This window comes from Lytechinus variegatus, chromosome 4 (genome assembly GCF_018143015.1).
Source record: "Lytechinus variegatus isolate NC3 chromosome 4, Lvar_3.0, whole genome shotgun sequence".
Taxonomy (NCBI): Eukaryota; Metazoa; Echinodermata; class Echinoidea; order Temnopleuroida; family Toxopneustidae; genus Lytechinus; species Lytechinus variegatus.
The window spans coordinates 52,489,785-52,514,079 of record NC_054743.1 but is presented as its reverse complement, the minus strand read 5'-3'; the positions used below and the strand labels follow the sequence as shown (position 1 = coordinate 52,514,079).

General features: G+C 36.2%; 1 protein-coding gene across 4 annotated transcripts in view; it reads left to right on the top strand.

Moving 5' to 3' along the window:
* Positions 1-2,060: 2,060 nt before the first annotated feature.
* LOC121414304 (zinc transporter 1-like) overlaps positions 2,061-24,295 on the top strand; it is a 63,182-nt gene continuing 40,947 nt past the window's right edge. For all 4 annotated transcript variants that reach the window (XM_041607432.1, XM_041607435.1, XM_041607436.1 and 1 more), the window contains exons 1-6: positions 2,061-2,298; positions 5,867-6,095; positions 7,044-7,238; positions 9,294-9,479; positions 10,100-10,182; positions 10,629-10,811. In XM_041607432.1, the coding sequence (XP_041463366.1) occupies positions 2,107-2,298; positions 5,867-6,095; positions 7,044-7,238; positions 9,294-9,479; positions 10,100-10,182; positions 10,629-10,811 (1,068 nt within the window). In that variant the 5' untranslated portion in view covers positions 2,061-2,106. The remainder of the gene's footprint in view (positions 2,299-5,866; positions 6,096-7,043; positions 7,239-9,293; positions 9,480-10,099; positions 10,183-10,628; positions 10,812-24,295) is intronic.

The window sequence follows — 24,295 nt, the reverse complement described above, 5'->3', positions numbered from 1 at the left end:
GATGCAAAATGTGAAATTTTAGCCACTCCACTTTTGATGATAAAATAATTTTTTCTGAGTCAATAAAGAGCTGAACATTTTTCAATGGCTTTCTTTATAGTTTCCAACTACAGTAAATGAAAGCAATTCTAAGGAAATATGTTACGCAGGTAGCCATTTCATGGATTTAAAGATGCAAAATATGAAATTTTAGCAACTTTTGTTGAAGGGTTTTTTAAAACCTTAAATAGCCATAAAATATTGATTTTTTTTCTCCAAAATAAACGTAAAGACTCAGGCCTACGTTGCTGAAAATATCCTTTTCAATGTGTGTTCTTTTATACTGGACATGATTCTCAATTGTTATTTAGTATACCTTAATAAAAATAAGAGTAGTGCCGTCATAATGAAAAAATTGTTTAAAAAATTGGGCAAGCAGTTTTTTCTATCGGGCAAGCAAATTTTTTCATCACTTGCCCAACAGGGCAAGTGACGAAATTTTTTTTTGTAGAGGCCTGCTATTTTGTGAAAAAGAAGTGAAACTTTAACAGTTGTAACTTTCTTATTTTACATCCAATTTTGATCAAATTTTCAGTTTTATGCTGATTTGTCTCTTTTGATGAATATCAACATTTTTCTGGGGTGGGCTTGACCTTACATGTAAATATACGTTCTGGCCTGATGGAAAACAGACCTTTTAAGGACTGTTTGCAGTTGTCCATGACAATCTGATAATGCGAGCATGAAGCGTGAGTTGAAATTTGTTGACATTTTGACCTGAAAATTGCATATTCTGAGCACTTTTTTTCATCATAAACAGGATAGGTATATAACTAAACATTTCATGCAAAAAAAGGAGAGATACATTACATGTATAGACCTAAAAACAGGACACAATATTCATGTTTTGTACATCACGAAAAGGATGACTGGTTTAGGTATCTTTCTACATACATGTATGTACATTAATAATGCTATCGCAAAGCATGAGAAGAAATTTTTTGATATTTTGATATGAAACTGGATAATTTAAGCACGTTTTGAATAAAGAACAAATTGTATCTATTGTGTGCGCGTGTGCACCTAGAATCTGGGCATTCTAATTACATTTCTTTTATTATGAAAATCAATTATGCACTAGTGCGAGCTGAAAAAAATTCATGGCAATATGAAAAGGGTCAATTTAAGCATTATTTCAAGCATCGTAGGCAATTTGAAAAGGGTCAATTTAAGCAAGCATTGTAGGGAAATTGTGAAGTGGAAAACTGGAAATGGATGGTAATTCACAAATGATGGGAGCAGGAAGTGCAAGCCAATTTTTCTAATTATTATTTAGACCTACATGTAGTACCTGGCGAAATTGTAAGGACATTTGTCATCAAATGAAAATGACTTTTTTCCCATTCCTCTTGCTAAAGCACGAGATGAAACTTGTCAATATCGATATTCCATTTTGAAAAAAAGGACATCATTATTAGGAATTGATGAAACTTACCTTATCAATCTAAAATTAATGAGAGGGCAAAATCTGTTGATATTAAAGGCCTGAAAAATGGACATTTTAAGCATTTTAAAAATATTGTTTTACGGCTTACTGTACCTGTGCGCATATAGTACATCCTATGCAGAGCTACTTGGCCGTTGATGGAATGCTGGAGACCCATGTGCATGAAAATATCTTGATGTGCGCGGTAGCATGGTTTGCCTACTGTACTGTATGTGACTGTAAACCCACAGAATGTGGTGCCACTGTGAGTAGGCCTGTGGGGATCGGGCCTGCCGTTAAGAGGCTGTAAATTAAACATGGGTATAATATCCCCTTCGTAAATTTTGTTTCTCACAAGTTAAAAAGGACCGTTTTTTTGTTGCAAAAAAATTAGAGTGGTCGGGCCGTCTGAGCCCTCCCCCCCACCTTGGATCCGCGCCTGAAGTTACCACCATGATATGCAATATAAAACTAAATATAAATTTGTTTTCCTCTTTTGAAGGGAATATCTCTAGTTTCATTGTGCCTTTTAAGACAGTCCAGTATTTACATGCACAAACAACTAAATGGCATCTTTATCTCCTTTATCTTTTTTTCTCTCTAAGCAGCAATTTGTCAAGCTCGAAAACAACAACGAAGAGATGACTTCGCCCAAGAAGTCTGTGCTTTCAACAAAGAGCTGCCGTCTGATCACGATGATGCTGCTGACTGCAAGCTTCTTTTTTGTGGAGCTGATTGTAGGATACATCACACATTCCCTTGCCTTGGTAGCTGATTCATTTCATATGCTGTCTGATATCATAGCTCTTATTGTTGGCTTTGTAGCAGTCAGGGTAGGTCCTTTCAATTCCAATTTCTTCTATTTTATCAACAGACATGTTTTATAAATTTGTACATTATTACTAGTGATTACATGTATATTTACAAACATCATTTACATAAACTTTCAAGATTGAAAAAAGAATACTTGTGAATCATTTATTATGAAATTAGCTCTCTACTTTCTATAAACTTGTTTGTATGAATTGTATCTGTATTTGTTGACAACTACAGCAGACTTTGTGACCAAACAGAAAGTCTGCGAGTAGAGATTAAAATTTGACACAAAGTAATTGTATACTATGTCTACATGTAGAGTGAATACTGCCAAACGATCTGTGTTCAATGATGATTTTCAAATTCAAATAGCAACATGAATCATGATTGAAAACTCAATCACAAATCATGCAACACAAATACGATCAGTGGTGCACTGTTCAGTGTCGAAAATATAAAATCGTTTTATTGATCGTCTTTAGTTTAAATTTCTAGTTTTCGTCAGCACAGCTTTAGTGTGCATTTTGACCCATCACAAGAAAGGTCAGTTCTGGCACCTGTTTGTGAGAGCTTTCACTGCGAGACCAAAAATTAAAGACTTGTCAAAACTCAATTGTGTTCAATATTGCATTCGCGGCACTCGAGGTCATAAAATTTGAGCTGATCGCATTTACAAACGCATCTTTTTCAACGTTTAAATTGTCTTCTGAATCATGATTTGAAAGACGTTTACTTTTGCGACTGGGAATGGAGAACATTGAACACCTCTCTTGTTTCTCATTATATCCATGTTTAACACGTTTTAAATCATGTTTCACATTTAAATGTGGAAATGGACATTGAACACCCCCTATTAGGCAGCCGCAGTACAGCGATTGTACGCACAATGCAAATTATGAAAACCAAAGGTCTGTGTGTGCAGACTATGAATGATGTACAAGTATGTTGTAGGACATACTGTAGCAGCTCATGGACTGAAGCACCTGTACATATATGTATACATACAAGTAGTTTAAATGTTGCAAATGATTTGTTTCACGAATGCACAAATAATTCACTGTTTTTTTTGCAGTAGATGGTCAGACTGATGAAATGTACATAACCAGGAAGAAATAGATTGCAGTTTAAATCCTCTTGATTTCCTTCAGGAGAAAGTCCGAAAAATCTTTCCTTTCACTTTGAAAAGGTCGGGGAAGGTTTTCACTAAGCAATTAGTAGTGCATGATTTTCACTTTTGTGTCCTTGAAACAATCAAATGCAATGATTTCAGTAGCTTATAACAGCTGTCAGTAATATTATAAGCTTCTTGTTTCATGATATGCTCCTCAAGCATGAAGAGCACTTTGTAATGTTTCCTGTTCACAGAATTGGGGCATTTTGGTACTTGACAACTATAGGAGTTTGCATGTAGATCAATAATTTTAGATTGCTTCTTTGTATTTATTTGTATTTAAGGAAGTGTAATTTGTTTATTTCCATGACAACCAACATCAACTGATTGGAGAAGGGGCAGGGTGTTTAACAAAGGCACTACATGTACAGACATGAATCATGTACATGTATGTATTTACATAATGTACCTGAGACGTGAGAGCGAGAGGAGGCAAAACAGAGTGATGAGAAACTTTGAGAGATACATGTACAAAAGATGAGGGAATACATGATGTACATGTATACTACTATTTGATTCTTGAAAGCTCATCTTTACATATACATGGTCAGTAGATGGTCATGCAGCTGTTTGACCTGTATGCACACATGTACATACATACCTACATGTACATGTAGTGTAAACTGACAGGATTGAAGGATTTATTGGGATAACTTAAGTATGAATTCTAAATCCTATAGGCTTTTGTGTTGATGTTAGGGATTAGAGTGAGATTCACTTGGCCTCCTTTGCATCAGGGTTGAACAAATGTTATACCCCTTTCATAAATCCATCCTCCAATTAGCCGCCTAAGAGTAACGCGGATAATTCAATAAAAGTTGCGTTCACAAACTCCAAAATAATCCGCACTATTTTTATGAGCGCCCATCCTGAAAAAGGAGGATAATCGTCATGGCAACCGCACACACCCCCTCCGATGCGTTTGCGTGGGAAAAGGGTGACCTTGTGACCGCACCATGGCAATTATCCGCATTACTTTCGAATTGCGTTCATAAAGTCAAAATCTGGTCCCGATGCTGCCACATGTATTATGCGGATAATTGCAGCATCAAAATAATGCGGATAACTCTGGTCCTCCTCCGATTTTACGACCAAATTATGTTGCTATTAGCCGCATAATTGGGTTTATAAAAGGGGTATAAGTTTGTATTGGGTCATTTGAGAACATTCTTCACTTTGCCTCAATGTGTTTCATACAATTTTGACCATGAAATAAATTCCTAACACTTTACAAATCAAAGAAGAATCCTCTTGATGAATGTTAATATTTAGTGTTTTCTTGAGGTAATCTGATAAATTATAATGGAAGAATGTGAAAGCTTGTACAATGTTATACAGTTCACCTTAACATTCTTTTATTTTAATATGACAACTTTTATTGTATCAAAAGTATTTATTTCCTTTAATACTCAATACAAAATTATTGTAGGTGCTTTAGTTTTAGAATATCGGGTTTTAGTTTTTAAATTCATCAATAGGTGTTGTGAGGCGGGACAAAATGTTCTGTGTGCAATATACTTGAATGGATTGGGAAGTTTATGGAACTTGTTATCTTCATCTTTAAGCCCCCATCACTCTTATTTTGAATCAAGCAGAATTGGCTGGGTTGAAAGGACTATTGTTTGACCACCAGTTGGTCATTTAAATCTACTTCGAACACCGTTCAAAAATACCCCTCAAATGTTTTGAACATGACCAAAACCTTCGGGATAGCCTATTAAAAGAAATGACAAAAATATTTTGAATGCAGTCAGAATATTTGGAATGCACCCAGAATGGCCAAGAATGTAGCACAAATTATCAATCTGACTCCATTGCAGTTCATTTTGACTAGTGTATGATTCACCTGGTCAATTTATGGAATTTCAACTCCAGTTTGGATATGTTCCTTCCAAAAATTTCTAGATTTTTAAAATATTTTTTTCATTCCACAGGGCTCGAACTAAGAATTTAAAGGGGCAAGGCCATTTTTTAAAAGGGCACTTAAGGGAAAGGGCAGGCAGTTTTCACTTTATGGGACATCCAAGGCCACCAAAAAAAGGGCATCAATAATAAATGCACTTTTCAATGGGGCACATGCACTGGATTACCGCAGGGCACCAAGGCCACAGCAAAAAAGGGCAGTTATTTTGGCCTTAAGTCTACAAATATTTGAAAGGGCATCAAGGCCATTTCTGAGGGCATCTAAGGCCATGGCCTTGGATGGCCTTGGATTAATTCGAGCCCTGATTCCAGCTTCTGCTTGATTCCTGCTGATTCCAAATAAAAGTGTGATGGGGACTTTAACATTACATGTACAGATGTGATACAGTGAACTTTCCATGTTCCTCTTAGTGAAAGGGAGGACACAACATTATTTTATTTCTTTGTTTTTTTTTGTTTCTGATATACATGTAATTCTCTTTTAATAATAGTATGCCAAGCGTGATACGCCAAAGAATACGTATGGGTGGCAGAGAGCTGAGGTGGTCGGTGCTCTTGTCAACGCAGTCTTTCTCTTTGCCCTGTGCTTTACTATCTTAGTGGATGCTGTTGAACGTCTTGTTATGGGAGATAAAATCAAAGACCCTCTCTTGGTTTTGATTGTTGGTGGCGTCGGTCTTGCAGTCAACCTTTTAGGAATATTGTTGTTTAGCTCACATGGTAAGTGTTAAATCAGAGGACACCATAAATTACATGTATGGTCCAAGATGGGAAAATTCAGGTATTTTCCAGGAGCTACATGCGTACATCTAATTTATTCATTGGCGTGTGAAACCCTACCCTTAACAAGTATTGGAAACAAAACGATACTCTTGGCAATTATTCCCTGAATTGAACCCCTATCAAGTTGAAGTACAGCAAGATTTTGATTGTTATGTCATGGACGTCGGGCTTCAGTTTTACCTATACCTACATCTTTGGGTTTAGAACGGCCCCACCTCCCACACCATACTCGCGCAACTCTAAACATGTAGTGTTGACTGTTGGGGCAAAAAGTACATTTTAGTCTTCATTTTTTATACCCTCACAAATTTGACCCTAAACATGTATCGAAGCTTTCACCCTAGCAAAAAAGATACCCTTTTGGGGATTTTTTAAAGTGTTTTTGGCACCCTTATTACATTATGTATGTAACGTGCCCTATCTTGAAAAAGACATCCTTTTCACATGTTTTTTTGGTCACGCATCTAAAGCATACACTGGCTGGCTTGATGGTCCAGTGGGTCATTTCGTGACATTATGCATGACTGGGATCCTTTCTTGTTGTGTACATGGTATACCCAAAATTTTCAATGGTGTTGAATTGATGATAGCTTCAAAGTTTAAGGGTCGACATTCATTCTTAAAGTTGATCATATCAACAGCTTTTTGAACCATCCACGTTTCTTTCATCAAAATTTTTCATCCAACAAGTTGTCAGAGCCGACAACTTTCTTTGGTTATTATATTGTCTGAGAAGCAATGTTTCTCTGGCCACTGTCTGATAAAGCATGAGTTGTCGGATAAAACATCCAACAACTGTTTCCTTGTAATACTCCCCAGGTGTCAGATTGTAGGTACAGTATAATAGCGAGTTTTAAAAGAGAAAGCTCTATCCCTTATTTTCAGGTATGGGACATGGTCACAGTCATGGTGGTGGAAGTAGCCATAGTCACAGCCAGGGACAAGGTTATGAATCAGTGAAAGAACCTGATGAGAAGGAATCCTTAGCCAATGGAACTAAGATACAGGATGGGACCCATGATGTAGAATCTGGTATAGAAGTCAATCATAAACCTCAGAGGAAGCATAGTAAGCATGATGGTAAGCTAATAAACACATTTTTGCTTGATCATAATCATGGCAGCAATTCATCAAAAAATATCATTGAATTTCACTAAATATTAGCTACCATTATCCTTGAAGCTGATTTAATTAAGCTGAGTTTATTTGTTGCTAAAAAGCAGAGAATATATATCAATGAAACAGAAGGAAGATGGAAGGTGTGTGGATATTATATAAAGGCCTCCAAACACCTACATCTACACTAGTTCACGATCCAGATTTTGGAACATATCTCATTTTGCTTATTTTCTGAAAATGTGAAAGAAAAGTTTTGTTTCAAATTATTGTAAGAACTAATACAATTTTGGATGATTGCATGCCTTTATTTTGGAGTAAATACCAAATTTCTTTCAAATTGAAGCTAATCTTGCATGGAGACATTCAATTAGCTTTATATGACACCTAGATAAATCCCTGTCATTTGATTGGTTGATTGATATCGATCATTCAGCCTGTTTTACAATGATGTTATCAACTTTGCAATGTTGGAACCATGCCTGCAGGCACGGTGAGGCAAAAACCACTCGTGTTTGTAGCATGCATGTTGTATTTACGCGACAATCAACAGACTGAGCTCGCACTGCATGAACATAATTATTTGCATCAAAATTCATAAATACATGTATCATATGAAAAAGAATCTTTTTTTAGGTATCATATAAACTCAATAAAGAAAGATCATTTGTGCAATTGACAAAATACTTCATTCGATGAAAATGAAATGAATGGATCATTTCATCTTTCACCTTATGAAGTATTCTGTCCATTGCACTCATAAACATTCATTATTTGTATATTGATTGTGTAAGATTTCATGTACACTGTATTATTGGTAAAAGAAAGATGCTCTACTCAACGAGGTGTAGCTGAGTTGAGTGTACTGTGCATCTTTCACCAGATGCGAAATATTGTACCATTGCACCAATAAGAATGTTCGCTATTCATCATATACAACATTTCAGAATTTAATGAAAATACGGACAATCAATTTTTTCTATTTAAATCTGTGAAAAAAAAAGAATTATTGAAAACAAATGCAAATTTTCTTCAGAAATACATCTGATCTGCTCTGCAGCAGCAATCCGCATTTAGTCAGTAAGCTCTGCACCTACCGGTATTGCATTTGCATTTACTGAGCATGAAATGCATTGAGTCCTTATTTTGATGGTGACATCACCTTATTCCTGACCATGTAAAGGTATATTTTGGACGGTATGCAGCCTCCCATTTGCTGTCATTCAAAAAGCTTAGTAGGCGTTGTCCAATGTCAATGTCAAATGTTATAAGAACTTAAATTTGATAACTTTAATCTTGACTCCTTGAGAATATTTTACAAAATACTGAAAGAGTTTTTTTAAAGAAATTTGTTATGGCTACAGCTTTGACATTTATTTAAACTTGTGTTAATCTTATCTCTGAGATGTTGCAAAGTCAAAGCATCAGAGTATTTGTTATTTAAACTAATAGTTTACTGTCAAAATTGGGAGAAAGAGAAAAGTGTGTACTCCATATGTTTGGGTACAAAGTACACTGAAACTGATAAAAAGTGAAAAACTGAGAATAAACAAAGAAAGGAACGGAAAAAAAAGGAAAAGTGCAAAAGTGCATTAACCACAAAAGTAAAACATATCATTGAATGGCAAACAGTGAAAAAATATTTTTGTACACTCAGATCTTTCATTGATTTTTAATTTTCTTTTTATCCTCTGCATTCCTAGTGGGGATGCATTTACTGCTTTGTTAACAGTCTATGTCTTCTAATCATTTAATTTGCTTCTTGGTATTTGAGTTTGTTTCTTGTTTTGTGTTCTTCAGGATAAGTATTGCTTTCAGACAATGTTATGACACTGAACTGAATATTCTTACCAAAAATTTAGACATTCTAGGCACCAGAATTCTGTATGTAGGGGGGAGGGGGGCACCCCTTTAGCCCCCACCTGGATCTGCCAATGTATGCATGACATTAAAAAAGTTTAAAAAGCAAGAAAGACAACAATTCACAGTACTATTCCTGTACTTTATTTTTGATTGCAGCTTCCACGTCACAGCTAAACATGAGAGGTGTTTTTCTTCATGTCCTTGGTGATGCCTTAGGTTCGGTGGTGGTCATAATTAGCGCCCTCGTTGTTATGTTCACTGATGGTGATTGGGTCTTTTGCATAGATCCTGTACTCAGCATTCTTATTGTTATTATAATCAGTACAACAACGTGGCCATTATGTAAGTGAATGATAGCAATTGTTTGTCATCATATAATTGCCCAAGATTATTTAACAATATACCTGTATCTTTATAAGGGTGATCATCTTTATTTGATAATAAAGTAGATAAGGTAAAATTTAGTGAATTTACCCAAAAATAGGCAGGGTAATAATTTCAAAAGAACATAACTGTATAAGTATAGTGATAAGCAATTCAAACTTTTTTTTACATAATATTCTATGGGAAATTTTCCAAGGATACATGTATGTAAACATTCAGGAAAATTTGATGTGTAATGAAAGGTAATGTATGCATGCATAATTTCAGTTGAAATCATTAGAAAAGGAGAAATTCGCCCTGACGATACAATTGGTTTCAATAAAAGCAGAAAATTTTGAAAGAAAATATTGGTGAAAGTGTTAAAGATGTTAATCTACCATTTAAAGATTTTTAGAGCTACATGTACATGAACACGATGGAATTTTCAAAGTTTTAAATCTGAGACATCTTTTCTGGGCAGCTTCCCCATATGATATAAATACCATTAAAAAAAAATGAAATAATGTGTCTGATGTTACATGTACATGTATATCCACTGCACAAATAAAATCACTCTCCTTTCTTTCTCTCTTATACAGTTAAACAATCCAGTATGATATTGCTACAGTCAATACCTACTGGTATTGATATGGATGATATTGACAAGAAGTTGAGAGAAGAGGTATGTATAAAACACATTTACATTTGCATGATGGGCTTTGGTTTTATACTTTTTGTATGAAATTGGTTTATATTCCATTAATATTCAGATGAGATTTAAGAGTTAAACAGTTTTCACTTAATGTATTATTTTCCTTTTATGACCTATAAAAGGATTGTTAATGTTTCAGAAATAGTTATCTGATTAAAAGTAATCATGATCTTTAAATTGGTAAAATTGTAGTAGAATACACCTACTGCAAGATATGACCAAATGCTGTGGTGTATTTAAACTTCCTCAATCTTAAAATAGTCAGACTTGAATTTTTGTGCTGACAACTTTTTTACATAAAATTGAATTTTTGTGCTGACAACTTTTTTACATAAAATTAAAGGAGTTGTATTATATATGAAAATGTCACAGATTTTCATCGTTATTTATTTTGTATTTTGCCTGTGTCCTTACAGTGTAGCTATATTGACAACATTCATGAGTTCCACGTATGGCAGTTAACGGGTTCTAAACTCATTGCTACACTTCACATCAGTGTGTCATCATTAGAGGAATATGGTGGTGTTATTGAACAAGCCACAAGAATACTCCACCAAGAAGGAATACATTCAACAACTATTCAACCAGAGTTTATTTGTGTAAGTATGCTGTAGAGAAGGAGTGGGATGAATGGATGATCTTGATTGTAATGATAATTATGATGTTGATAATGATGAGAGATTGTGATGAAGGTTATGATGACAGTGATAATATTCATACATGTAGCTGGTGGTGGTGTTGATGAAGATGGTGATAGTGATGATTGATAATGATTGTGATGATTTTGGTGATGGTCAGCTATTATATTCTTACTTGTTACATATGATACTTGGGTATTACCACATATGTGTCCATCACGATGATGGGGTCAATGGTCATCTACATAGGGATCAGAAGGTCAAATGAAATATGATGATTTTTTGTTCAACTTGCTTTTATTTATTTTTTTGTACAAATGATCCATTGGTAATACCACCTATGTGTTCATAAGGATGATGGGGTTTAAGGTCATCAAAGGGTCAAAAGATCAAGTTTTTGTTTAACTTTCTTGTATTATTTCTTTATCAGTTGTGTTTAACAATTGGTACATGATCCTTGGGTACTACCACCTGTGTGTTCATAAGGATGATGGGGTTTAAGGTCATCAAAGGGTCAAACGATCAAGTTTTTGTTTAACTTGCTTTTATTATTTCTTTATCAGTTGTGTTTAACAATTGGTACATGATCCTTGGGTACTACCACCTGTGTGTTCATAAGGATGATAGGGGTCATCCAGAGTAAAAAATTATGTGAAGTAATCCTTTTTTAAGTTTTTGTTGAACTTGCTCTCATTTTCTTTATTTCTGTATCAGTTATTTTTAAACTTGGTACAAATGATCCTTTGGTAGTACAACATGTGTGTTCATGAGGATAATAAGGTCAAAGGTCATCTAGTGGTGAAAAGATCGTGTTGCATATTGATCGCGAAATCAGGCGAGACTTGTAGTTCATGAACTACCTTGTTCCTATATCCATATTAACTTTTTATGAGGGTGGAATAGATCTTTAAGGTGGCGTACATGTATCTCTGTGAATTGTTGCAATTTACATGCATGTATTCAACTCTGTGGAATGTGCATACCAGTGACAAAGGGAGGAAGAAATCCAGTCTCCTGAAATTGAAAGACCATTCTATGAACTAGTTAACTGGATCAAGAGTTTTTATGGAATTTATTTGTGACTTTGCTTTTATAATAGATCAATTTAATTTGAAGAATAGAATAGTCTTAATCTTCTATAATCAGAAATCATTGTTCATCCAATCTTCATTGTGCAGTTCTGGGCCCTGTCTTACAATAGTAACGATTGATCCATGTCTTACAATAGCTACGATTGATCCAATCAATGGTAACTATGGAAATCCATCAGTGTCATAATTTTTTTCTACAGGGAATTCGCACAATCTCCTTAAAGGTAAATGCTAGTTTTGGTAACGATATCAAAATGAGTTCGTACAGAATCCAATGAAATGACCACCAAAGTGTCTGTTTGTATAAATAAAACGCATGTGCCAAAGGATTCTGGAAGAAATTGCGTAATTGCTGAGAAATCAGCAAATAAGCAAAGGATTCGGGTAGAGTGTCGGGCCCGACGCCCTAAGCAATAATTATACATTGTCCCACGTGCGATTATCTGTGTTGGGGATCTTCGGTGTGAACATTTTTCAGCGTAGATTTCAAGATTTCACAAAGTACAGTTAATTTAACTGTACCAGATCTAGATCCTCGATGATATACTGACAATTAAGCCTTGTTTTACAGACTTTCTCATGAAATCAGTGTTTACTGCAACTACTGGAATTTCTCTTTAAAGTTGAATTAAGAAGGGGGTGAGTTTCCATAAATATGGTTTCCACACATAATATAAAGTATATATCAGTTGTTCAAACAAATAGCATGTCACAAAAATCTTCTGCCCTCTCGATATTTTGCTTTGAAAGTCTATGAAATTAGCCACCTGTCAGAGCCCGAGAGACGAGTGTACAGAAAAATCACTCTGAGTGTGACGTCACCGGAGGGAATTTAGTGTAAGAGGTGCCTGGGTGTAATACAGAAATGCTATGCAGAGAGTGAAAGATGATTTTACAATTTTTTGTCAAAGCAACTCAAATCAAACAAATAGGAATCATATGTACAAATCTTTACTTTACCTGTATAAAGAACAATATGAATAACTATCATGAACTCTTAAATCATGATGAAAGATTGAAAACAGTGAGTTATTGAATGATATTTTCACTATTTCTCATTTATTTTATCACGATGTTCCATCAAGTGAGTAGCTGGAAAGTAATTCCGGCGGCTAGCTCAGCTCTGCGCGCGCTGCATGCCTATATACAATACACTCAAGTACACCCAGGCATTGAGTGTACTGCACTGTAGTGGGGAAGTGTTCTGGTATGTCGACCCCCAGACCATCCCCATATATATCTCTATGGTCGAACCGCAGTTCATGACCATGCAGCAATCCCCTGACGTCTTTTTCTTCTTTCCTTTTGTCTTTGACTCCATTTTTATATCCTGTGGATCATTTCCACTCATGGCTCATTCCACAGAACAATCTTGAATCAACTTACTATTCTTCTCGGCCTCCCGAGTTGTTTTCTACATGTATATTTAATTACGCTAGAGGTCACCGTCAAACATACAAATGCAATTCGCAAGTGAGTTCAAGACAGCATGAAAGGTATGCGGTCCGGCAGCTCGACAGCTAGCTGCGCCGGAGCGGGTGGCCGGTCGGCACAAAGCAATTCCGCAACCAACTGTGTTTTTTGCAAGAGCCGCGTCACACGCGGATAAATATATCATGATAACACGTCTGCTACGTTATCGACTGGTGAGAAGATCTTGGTCAAATTTCATATTATTCGTCTTGAAATTATTCCTTTAGGGTCTATGGTATCATTATGAGGGAATTTACATATTTGGAATAATAGTATGGCCATAAATATAATTTTAATCATTTCCTTTTTGCAAGTTCTCCGGCTCGAAATACAACTTCAACTGCAGTTTATTCAATTGTTTCGCCACGGACACAGTCCGGAACGAAAACAAGGCATTAAAATCGTCTAAAATTGCTACAAAGAAGAACAGTTTTAACAATGTAGGGTCATATTATTGACAATATGTCTTATGATAATTATTACTTCCTTTCAGCATCGTTCACATAAAATCAATAGCGATAAAATGAAGTTTTGACACAAAAGTAAATACCCCCGGTGACGTCACAGTCAAAGAACACCCGTCTCGGTAGGCATTGCAGGAGCGAACTCGAGGAAAATGAGTAGGGATAAATCGTTCAAATTCACTATTTTGAAAAAAGAAAATGGGGGGTTGAATCACCTCTTAGTGTTTGGTGGGTTGTAAGGTTGCTATTAATGTAAATATCTCAATATTTTGAATCGTCTTCTTAATTCAACTTTAAAACAAAGAGAATCACACTGAATCTTCAAGAGAATGATAAATGTATGAATGTACATCATATGTAGAAAATATTTTGAACAAATTTGCATTTTTAGATATTGATGTTGCTGGCCGTCCATAGTTGTGATTGACCAGATTGATCGTCTCTCTTTGTAAGACGGGGCCCTGATCTTCATATAAATGCATAGAGCTATTAACAGAAGGAGATCTGACTCTCTCAAACGCTTTGCCCCATGCGCGGCACCGCTAATCCCCTCTCAGCAGGGTCCCTCACGGCGCATTACAGAGGCTGCTCGTAAATCAGATAAGGAAAGTTGATCGACGCGATCAACAGCTCGGGTTTGCGCTTGCGCAGTAGTGTTTTCACCCATAATGCATTTCACATCGGCTTCACGAATTTTATGCAAACATGGCGGCTCACGATTTCGAACGTCGTGATTTCGAAGACGAAAATCTGGTTTTGGAACCAGCTGAATGCAGGCCTGACCAGATTTCACAAAAAAGAAATACGGGACAATCGACAAAGTACGCTGCATGAGCGGATCGACCGAGCCAGATCTTAAAAAAGATCAACAAAGGAGGCTACACGGTGTTTGACTTGGGGAAAAATGTACAGAATTGGAAGGTGGGGGGGGGTGAACGAAATAATGAAGGAGGGAATGAAAAGGCGAACGAAAAGGGTTGAATTGAGAACGGATAGAAAGAAAAAAATGAAGGGGAAAATGAAGGAAAAAATAAAGAAAAAAAAGGAATGTTAGAATAAAATGATGAAAGATAGAATAAAAGAAAAAACGTTTCCGTCATTATTTGAAATGAATTTAGAAGGAAAGAAAAAGAAAAGAAGGAAGGGAAGATGTGTGAAAGAAAACATAAGGGAGAGAAATAAAAGAAACAAGAAAAAGGATGAGGAAAGAAAGAACGAATAAAAGAAAAATGCTTCCTTTATTCTTTGAAAGAAAGACGGGACAATCAACAAAAAAGATCAAAAAAGATACACAATGTTAGACATGTGAAAAAATATAAAGAATTGAAAGGGAGGGTAAATGAAGGAGAGAAAGAAAAGACAAAAGAAAAGGAAAAAGGAAAGGAAAAATGAACTGAAGGGGAAAATGAAAAGAAAAACATTAAAGAAAATTAGAATAAAAGAAGGATGAAAGAAAGAATAAAAGAGAGAAAAAAGGTTTCCGTCATTCTTTGAAATGAATATAGAAAGACAAAAAAAGAAAGGAAGGGAAGATGAATAGATGTGTGGAAGACAAAATAAAGAAGAGAAAGGAAAAAAGAAAGTGAGAAAGAAAAAGAAAAGGAAAGAAAGAATGAAGGAAAGAAATATTTTCCTTCATTCTTTGGAAGAAAGAAACAAACAAAGAAAGAAGAAAATAGGGAGGAAGGAAGGGAAAGAAAATTATAAGGGAAAAGAATTGGAGGGAAAAATAAAATAAAGAATGAAAGAAAGGAGGAAAGAGAGGGAGGAAAGAATGAAGAGATGAGAAAATGACAAAAAGAGAAAATAATTGAAGGAGAGAACGAAAAAGGGGAGAGGAAGTGAGAAGGAAGCAAAGAAAAGCAAAAGGAAAGAAAGAATGAATGAATTCAGGAAATAAGGAATGGAAATTTGATAAAGAAAAGTAACAGAAAGAAGGAAAGAAAGACAAATGAACAGAGAGAGAGAGAAAGGTTCAGGAAAAAAAGATCGGAAATAAAGATAGATGGAACAAAAAAGGGCAAGCAGGAAGGATATAAGGATGAACAAAGAATGATACAAAAGAAAAAGGAAAAAAGTTCAAACTTCAAGCAAACAAAAAAATCAAGTCATCTAACAAAAATCATAATGAAGTTTGGTGTTTTTTAATCTAGTTATGAAAACTAAATAATTTGTTCCACCGATTACATCTCCAAATTAGTTTCATTGTTATCTCTGCTCGTCATCTGTTGGTTATTTGATGAAAAAAATCACCACTTTTAAATGCATTAACTACATTTTGTTCAATATTCTTAAATACGGGACAAAAAGGCGTCCCGGGAAGGGTTTGTCGGGACGCCGGGACAAAAATACGGGACAATCCCGGGAAATACGGAACGTCTGGTCACCCTGGGAGGGAGGGAAATAAAGAAAAAAGGACACAAATTAGAAGGAAAAAATATAATAAAGAATGAAAAAAAGGATGAAAGAGAGGGAGGAAAAAATTAAGGAGAGAATTTGAAAAAAGAAAATAATGGAAGGATCGAGAAAGAATGAAAAGAAAAGGGAGAAGGAAGCAAAGAAAAGTGGAAAGAAAAAATGAAGGAAAAAAGGAAATTTAAAATAGGACGGAGAGTAAGACAAACAAGGAAAGAAAAATGAACAGAGAGAGAAGATCAGGAAAGAAAGATAGGATGGAATAAAAAAAAGGGCAAAGAGGAAGGATAGAATGATGCCAGAAAAAGGATATGAAAGAAAGAAAGAAAAAAGTACAATCTTAAACATACAAAAAATCTCCTAATCTAACAAAAATCATAATGATATTCGGCCTGTTTCTTAATATATCTAGAACAGAAATAGAATGTTTTAGAAATGAGGGGGGGGGGGTCAGGTGTCCGGACACTTTATATTTTGGAAGCCTTTTTTTCTTTAGATTAAACTAAAGATATGAATTCAATAATTGTAATCATCTTTTATTTTGTTCTCTAAAATAATTTTAAATCATGATTATTTTTGGTCCTAAAAATTGTAAAACTTCGCTTGTAATTATTTCCAAATGACTTTGTAACTTAAAATGAATCGTCCTGACATAGAACTGGGTATACTTCTTTGTGGTCCCAAACATGTTGTTTTTAATTTCTTTATTATGTAGAATAACAATTTTTATACTTTGTTCTCCTTTTTACTGGTTTGTAAATTAAATCTGTTCGCTCCGCGGCCCCTGCTATTTTCCAAAAACGATACAGAGACAAGAGCTGAGCGAGCACGGCTCCCGTCATTCATTACACTCACTTTCAACTTACACAAATAGGAATGCGTGGGGAACCGGAGGGTACTCCACGATGCGACAATCGCCAGAGAAATGCCCCGCAGATTCGTCGTTATATTATCGATTCTATTGTTTTCTCGCAAATGATCTTGGCATGAAAATTAAGCTCAAAGTATGCTTTTTCTCCGTATTATAATTTCTAAACCAGGTACGGTTAGGAAAAGATTTAAGTACGGAAGAAAGACAGACATACTTAAAATGACCAATCTCCAACTTCCTCCGTTTGTAATTTTGTTGAGTCAATTCAGATTGCAACGTATTTGGTATGTATGCAAAGGGGATCATCTCAGAAGTTCAACCATACATAAAAGACGTACATTAGGAATCCGTACAAAGAGATATGGATGTTAGAAGAACAGCAAGTCGTGTTTCAATTTTGAAAAAAAAATGAGCTCGGGGGAAGTTATGTGGGAGAACGTTGTTTACGGCGGTGCCTCGCAGGGTCCTTCAAAAAATCTCTGACCTCAGATTTTACGAGGGGGCTTATCGCGTTATGTAAGCTTGCTCTAACTTTGGCCTGGCGGCTCGCCGATTGATGTTAGATATCGTTCCTTCGCCCGAAGGAAGCAATAACAAAGGATTAACAGAGGAATTGGAAGATGGTTCTCCTTCTCTGTTAGCTCCATGCATATAGCATACTGACTAGACCTTTCAGAACATTGCAAGCAAAACATGATGATTTAATCCTGGTAATATTTACTAAGCTCTGTTGACACTGATAGGTGATGACAGGTACATGTATTTCATTGTAAGTCGATATTGTATTCAAAGTCCATGTATAATCAGTTAAACTCTGTAGATACATGTAGGTTCTTTCATTCGGCCATGCTATTTGCATTTTCTGAACGGAATGCTCTATAAAGACTTTTGAAAGATGAACTGATAATACCATATCTGAAGGTGACACGATAGGCAAGCTCTCCCAGTTTTTCAAAAATTATAGACAATGGGGTGGGCTGATCTTACTGGCCAGGGTTAGACACTTGATCAGATATGGTGATGATATGATAGGAAAGCTTGCTCAGGCATAGAATTTGGGTTTTAGACAATAGTGTTGGGGTGATCGCACTAGTTAGGGGTCAGACACTGTATTAGTGTACATGTAGATATTGTGATAAGGCTTGGGAGTAAACATTGATTGTTCGAATGGCTTGCCGCCGTTCGCTATTCAATTAGTAAAATTCACACTGATCGAATATTCGGCAGATCCTGATTAGACACTTGAGATCACTCGATAACTCAAGTAATAGTAACAAAATGACAAGATACAGTAACAATGATAATAATTGTTTTTGAATATTTTATACAGGTTTAAAAATTATGTTATCGAGATGATTTGTCAAAAATGAACAACAATATCACATTCATAGTTAAACACAAAACTGAAAGAGCTCCGAAAATTTTTAATCCCACCGACCTTGCCCTCGATACGCAATGTATGTTGTCTGTGTGCTTAAAACATTAAAGGACAAGTCCACCCCAACAAAAACTTGATTTGAATAAAAAGAGAAAAATTCAACAAGCATAACACTGAAAATTTCATCAAAATCGGATGTAAAATATGAAAGTTATAGCATTTTAAAGTTTCGCTTATTTTCAACAAAATAGTTATATGAACGAGCCAGTTATCCAAATGAGAGAGTTGATGACATCACTCACTCACTATTTCTTTTGTATTTTATTATATAAAATATGAATTATTTTTATTTTCTCGTCATTGTCATGTGAAATGAAGTTTCATTCCTCCCTGAACACGTGGCATTCCATTATTTTAACATTTTGTGCTTCAGGCAAGGAGGTCCTAATCGTCAAATTCGTAAAAATTGAAATATTGTATAATTCAAACAATATAAAACAAAAGAAATAGTGAGTGAGTGACATCATCAACTCTCTCATTTGGATGTAACTGGCTCGTTTGTATAACTATTTTGTTGAAAAAAAGCGAAACTTTGAAATGTCATAACTTTCTTATTTTACATCCGATTTTGATGAAATTTTCAGCATTGTGCTTGTCTGAGTTTTCTCTATAGATTAAAATAAAAAATTTTCTGAGGTGGACTTGACCTTTAAGTACACGCACAAATATCTCACTTGAGCAGATATGATTGGACATTCGACAGCCCATGAAACTTTTTGGGAGACAAAGAAGAAGCCACGTGCGTTCCCATTATCGGGGGAAGGTCATGACTTCAGAAACAAATTGACCCCTCCCCATCTTGGTGTGTGTGTGAGAGAGAAAGAAAGATGGGGGGGGGGATCGGAGCCAGGAGAATTTCCTTTCATGTTTCAAAACAAAGCTTCCCTCTCCCTTATAAACATTCCCACACATACTGTCACCTTAACACACGTTCTCGACTAGTCTTCCAAAATAGACCCAGCTATACATGTAGGTCCAAATGATAAAAAATTGTAATTTTGAAAGATATTTCAAATGAAAAATATTTTTCAAAATATTTTGCAAAATACACCCATGTACAGTGTGTAGCATCGTGGGCAATGACACAAGTGGGGATGGGGACATGGTGTGGGCACGAGATGAAATTTTTCAAGAAGTGAAAGGCACACCTGCGTGTCTGTCTCAGAATACATGTACTTCACCGTTTTCTGAGACGTAATTGTACTTTAGACTGTAGGCTGTCCTGGACTGATTCATCCATATGCAGGGGTGTTGCACTTGGAGGGATGCCTTTTACAAGCATTGATTTAGGAAAGATTTTTCATTGGAACAATAAACTAAAAGTTTTATTCTCATTTCATAAAGTTTCTTTTGACATAGAAATCAAAGAGAAGGGGAACAAAAGGCCTACTTTCATTTATGAGAAACAGACAATACTCTTTACCCTCGGTCTATAATTGAACCCTGTCTAAATTTGTAACATGTATTGGAGGATTTCTGCATTAGGGGTCATAAGTAGGTCAACTATTGTGACTTAGAAGACTGGTGATTCCAGCGAACAATTGAATCATTCGATTGTTCTTTCAGGAAATAATTAAATGGTAAAAATGACATTCGTCCCAGGCCTAATTGTGATGATATGATCCGCAAGCTGTCCCAGAATGGTGTGGGTAGTCTGCGGAGGCTGCAGCTCTACCTTTGCTATTATGGAAAACCTGCAATGCATCTCAAGCGGAAGATCACAAGCGGCCATCTTCTATACAATCCTCTCTTGCTTTAGTACTTATTTTCTTTTTATCAATCAGTATTTGGTGTAGTTTCTTGGTTATCAAAAACTGCCACTGGATATTCATTGACAAAAAGAAAAACAAGTATGACCGGAGTACTCATGTATGCATAGTATCCAATAAATGAAAGAGTTTCCAAGTTGTGACCCCCCTTCAAATTTTCAAAGCTACATGTTCTTTCATGCAAATCAGCACTGTCATTTTACTATCTATGTAGTGTATTGTTGGTATTCTGAATTGCCAAATATGTGCACAGTATTAATGTCTTTGAGGTCTGCTATTCACACGTACATATGTAAATTTATCAAATCTATATACACAGAAATAACAAATATTTGTGCATTAATAAACGGTTTTGTGCAGAATACATGTTGGTTCAATCATAAAATTTCTACAGTTTACATGTACATACTACATATTCCTGAAGAAACATAAAATTGTTCAAACAACTATCTATATCTTTTAATAACGTCATTAAAAGAAAAGGGCTGTTGGAGAGGTATTGAGGAATGGTGGGGAGGGGGGGGGGGGGGTATGATGGCCCCCTTCTTATCTTGGCTGCCATTCATGCGATCACACCAAAATTAGGCATTCACATTCTTTTATAAATACAACATAAACTTCAAGCTAGTATCTAAAGAAAATCCTAAAATAATTTGTTATATTATGATATACAAATGTTTTTGTGAAAAACATTTGCGTACTTAGTATTTATCACCCAATTTTCCTGCAAGATTTTAATATTGTAATTTTTCTCCATTGTTATCTTTATAATCCTGAATATTATTTTTTACTGTGGAGACTTTTTTAATTTAACTATTTCTTTGCCTTTTCAATTAAAATCATTACAACTGAATTTAACCCTAATTCGATTAGGCTAACCAATTAAAATGAAAAATAATCACCCTATTATGAATTAATGCTGTAACCGATTTTTATTCCAATTCCCGATCCGATCCGATTTTCCCCTTTTTTCTACATTTTTCCGAACTCCGATTTTTGACCAGTGGGGAAAAAATCGGATCGGAAAAACCAAAACATAACAAGACAAAAAAAACACGTGGCGACATGTTTGCCGTCAAAATGCGCTGGTGATTTGTTTTGATCTCAGACAAAAGCGGTGGAAGGAAAAGAAGATAAAGGGGAAGAAAATTATGATTTATTTTTATCTCCGATATTAGCGGAAAGGCAGGTGGAGAAGAAGATTATGATTTGTTTTGATCTCCGACATAATCGGGGAAGAACAAAACGATGATAATGATAATTGGTGATAATTTGTTTTGATATCCGACAAAAATGGAGGAAGAAAAAAAACGAAAAGACGATATATTTTTATCTTAAGCGGAGGCAAATAAGATTTAGTTGAACACGCTGACATGCGATGTAATATTTACGACTCTCTGACTATACGTCCTCTAAGAGTTTACGATTACCTCCGCTATCACTACGATGTTGTAAAGAAGGTGAACATCATGGTAAACAACTCTGGATAATAATGCGTCTTTTTCGGGAGGTCATGCGACCTTTAAGAGTTTACGATTACCTCCGCCATCACTACGATGTTGTAGAGAAGGTGAATATCATGGTAAACAACTCTGGATAAATGATGCGTCTTTTCGGGAGGTCATGCGACCTTTAAGAGTTTACGATTACCTCCGCCATCACTACGATGTTGTAGAGAAGGTGAATTTCACGGTAAACAACTCTTGATAATAATGCGTCTTTTTCGGGAGGTCATGCGACCTTTAAGAGTTTACGATTACCTCCGCCATCACTACGATGTTGTAGAGAAGGTGAATATCACGGTAAACAACTCTGGATAATGATGCGTCTTTTTCGGGAGGTCATGCGACCTTTAAGAGTCTACGATTACCTCCGCCATCATTACGATGTTGTCGAGAAGGCGAATATCATGGTAAGCAACTCTGGATAATAATGCGTCTTTTTCGGGAGGTCATGCGACCTTTAAGAGTCTACGATTACCTCCGCCATCACTACGATGTTGTAGAGAAGGTGAATATCACGGTAAACAACTCTTGATAGTAATGCGTCTTTTTCGGGAGGTCATGCGACCTTTAAGAGTTTACGATTACCTCCGCCATCACTACGATGTTGTAGAGAAGGTGAATATCACGGTAAACAACTCTGGATAATGATGCGTCTTTTTCGGGAGGTCATGCGACCTTTAAGAGTCTACGATTACCTCCGCCATCACTACGATGTTGTAGAGAAGGTGAATATCACGGTAAACAACTCTTGATAGTAATGCGTCTTTTTCGGGAGGTCATGCGACCTTTAAGAGTTTACGATTACCTCCGCCATCACTACGATGTTGTAGAGAAGGTGAATATCACGGTAAACAACTCTGGATAATGATGCGTCTTTTTCGGGAGGTCATGCGACCTTTAAGAGTCTACGATTACCTCCGCCATCATTACGATGTTGTAGAGAAGGTGAATATCACGGTAAACAACTCTGGATAATGATGCGTCTTTTTCGGGAGGTCATGCGACCTTTAAGAGTCTACGATTACCTCCGCCATCATTACGATGTTGTCGAGAAGGCGAATATCATGGTAAGCAACTCTGGATAATAATGCGTCTTTTTCGGGAGGTCATGCGACCTTTAAGAGTCTACGATTACCTCCGCCATCACTACGATGTTGTAGAGAAGGTGAATATCACGGTAAACAACTCTTGATAATAATGCGTCTTTTTCGGGAGGTCATGCGACCTTTAAGAGTTTACGATTACCTCCGCCATCACTACGATGTTGTAGAGAAGGTGAATATCACGGTAAACAACTCTGGATAATGATGCGTCTTTTTCGGGAGGTCATGCGACCTTTAAGAGTCTACGATTACCTCCGCCATCATTACGATGTTGTCGAGAAGGCGAATATCATGGTAAGCAACTCTGGATAATAATGCGTCTTTTTCGGGAGGTCATGCGACCTTTAAGAGTCTACGATTACCTCCGCCATCACTGGAGAAGGTGAATATCACGGTAAACAACTCTTGATAGTAATGCGTCTTTTTCGGGAGGTCATGCGACCTTTAAGAGTTTACGATTACCTCCGCCATCACTACGATGTTGTAGAGAAGGTGAATATCACGGTAAACAACTCTGGATAATAATGCGTCTTTTTCGGGAGGTCATGCGACCTTTAAGAGTCTACGATTACCTCCGCCATCACTGGAGAAGGTGAATATCACGGTAAACAACTCTTGATAGTAATGCGTCTTTTTCGGGAGGTCATGCGACCTTTTTGAGATTACGATTACCTCCGCCATCACTACGATGTTGTAGAGAGGGTGAATATCATCGTAAACAACTTTGGATAATAGTGCGTCTTTTTCGGTAAGCAATGCGGCCTCTAAAAGTTCACGACGGACTCCGCCATCACCACGATGTTGTAGAGAAGAGGCCTATCGTTGATCGGCGGTAGTGTCGCGCGCTGGAACGTCATTATCTTATTTTCCTTCCTCCGATTATGTCGGAGATCAAAACAACTCATCTTCTTCCTCCGCTTTTGTCGGAGATCAAAACAAATTCTGCCATCAGTGTAGCGTGCCGCATTTGTCCACGCGCCGGCCACATACAAATTTTAATGTATTTTTTTGTTTTTGAATATCTTCCGATCCGATATCCGAACCGATTCCGATTTTAGGAGCAAAACTTCCGAACCGAACTCCGATCCCGTAATTGCTCTAACTTACAACATTACTATGAATTTCATTTCCCATTGTGTTTGCAGAAAAAGTATAAAAATAAGCCATTTTTGTCGTCACATTGTCTCGTAAAATGTCACGTGATGTTGAAATGCAATACTGAATCTGGTCTCAAAAGATGTGTGAGACTTCAATGAATATACATGTAAGTTATTGAATTTGCTGGGCCCTCTTTGGGGTGACTGGGAGAAAAACAT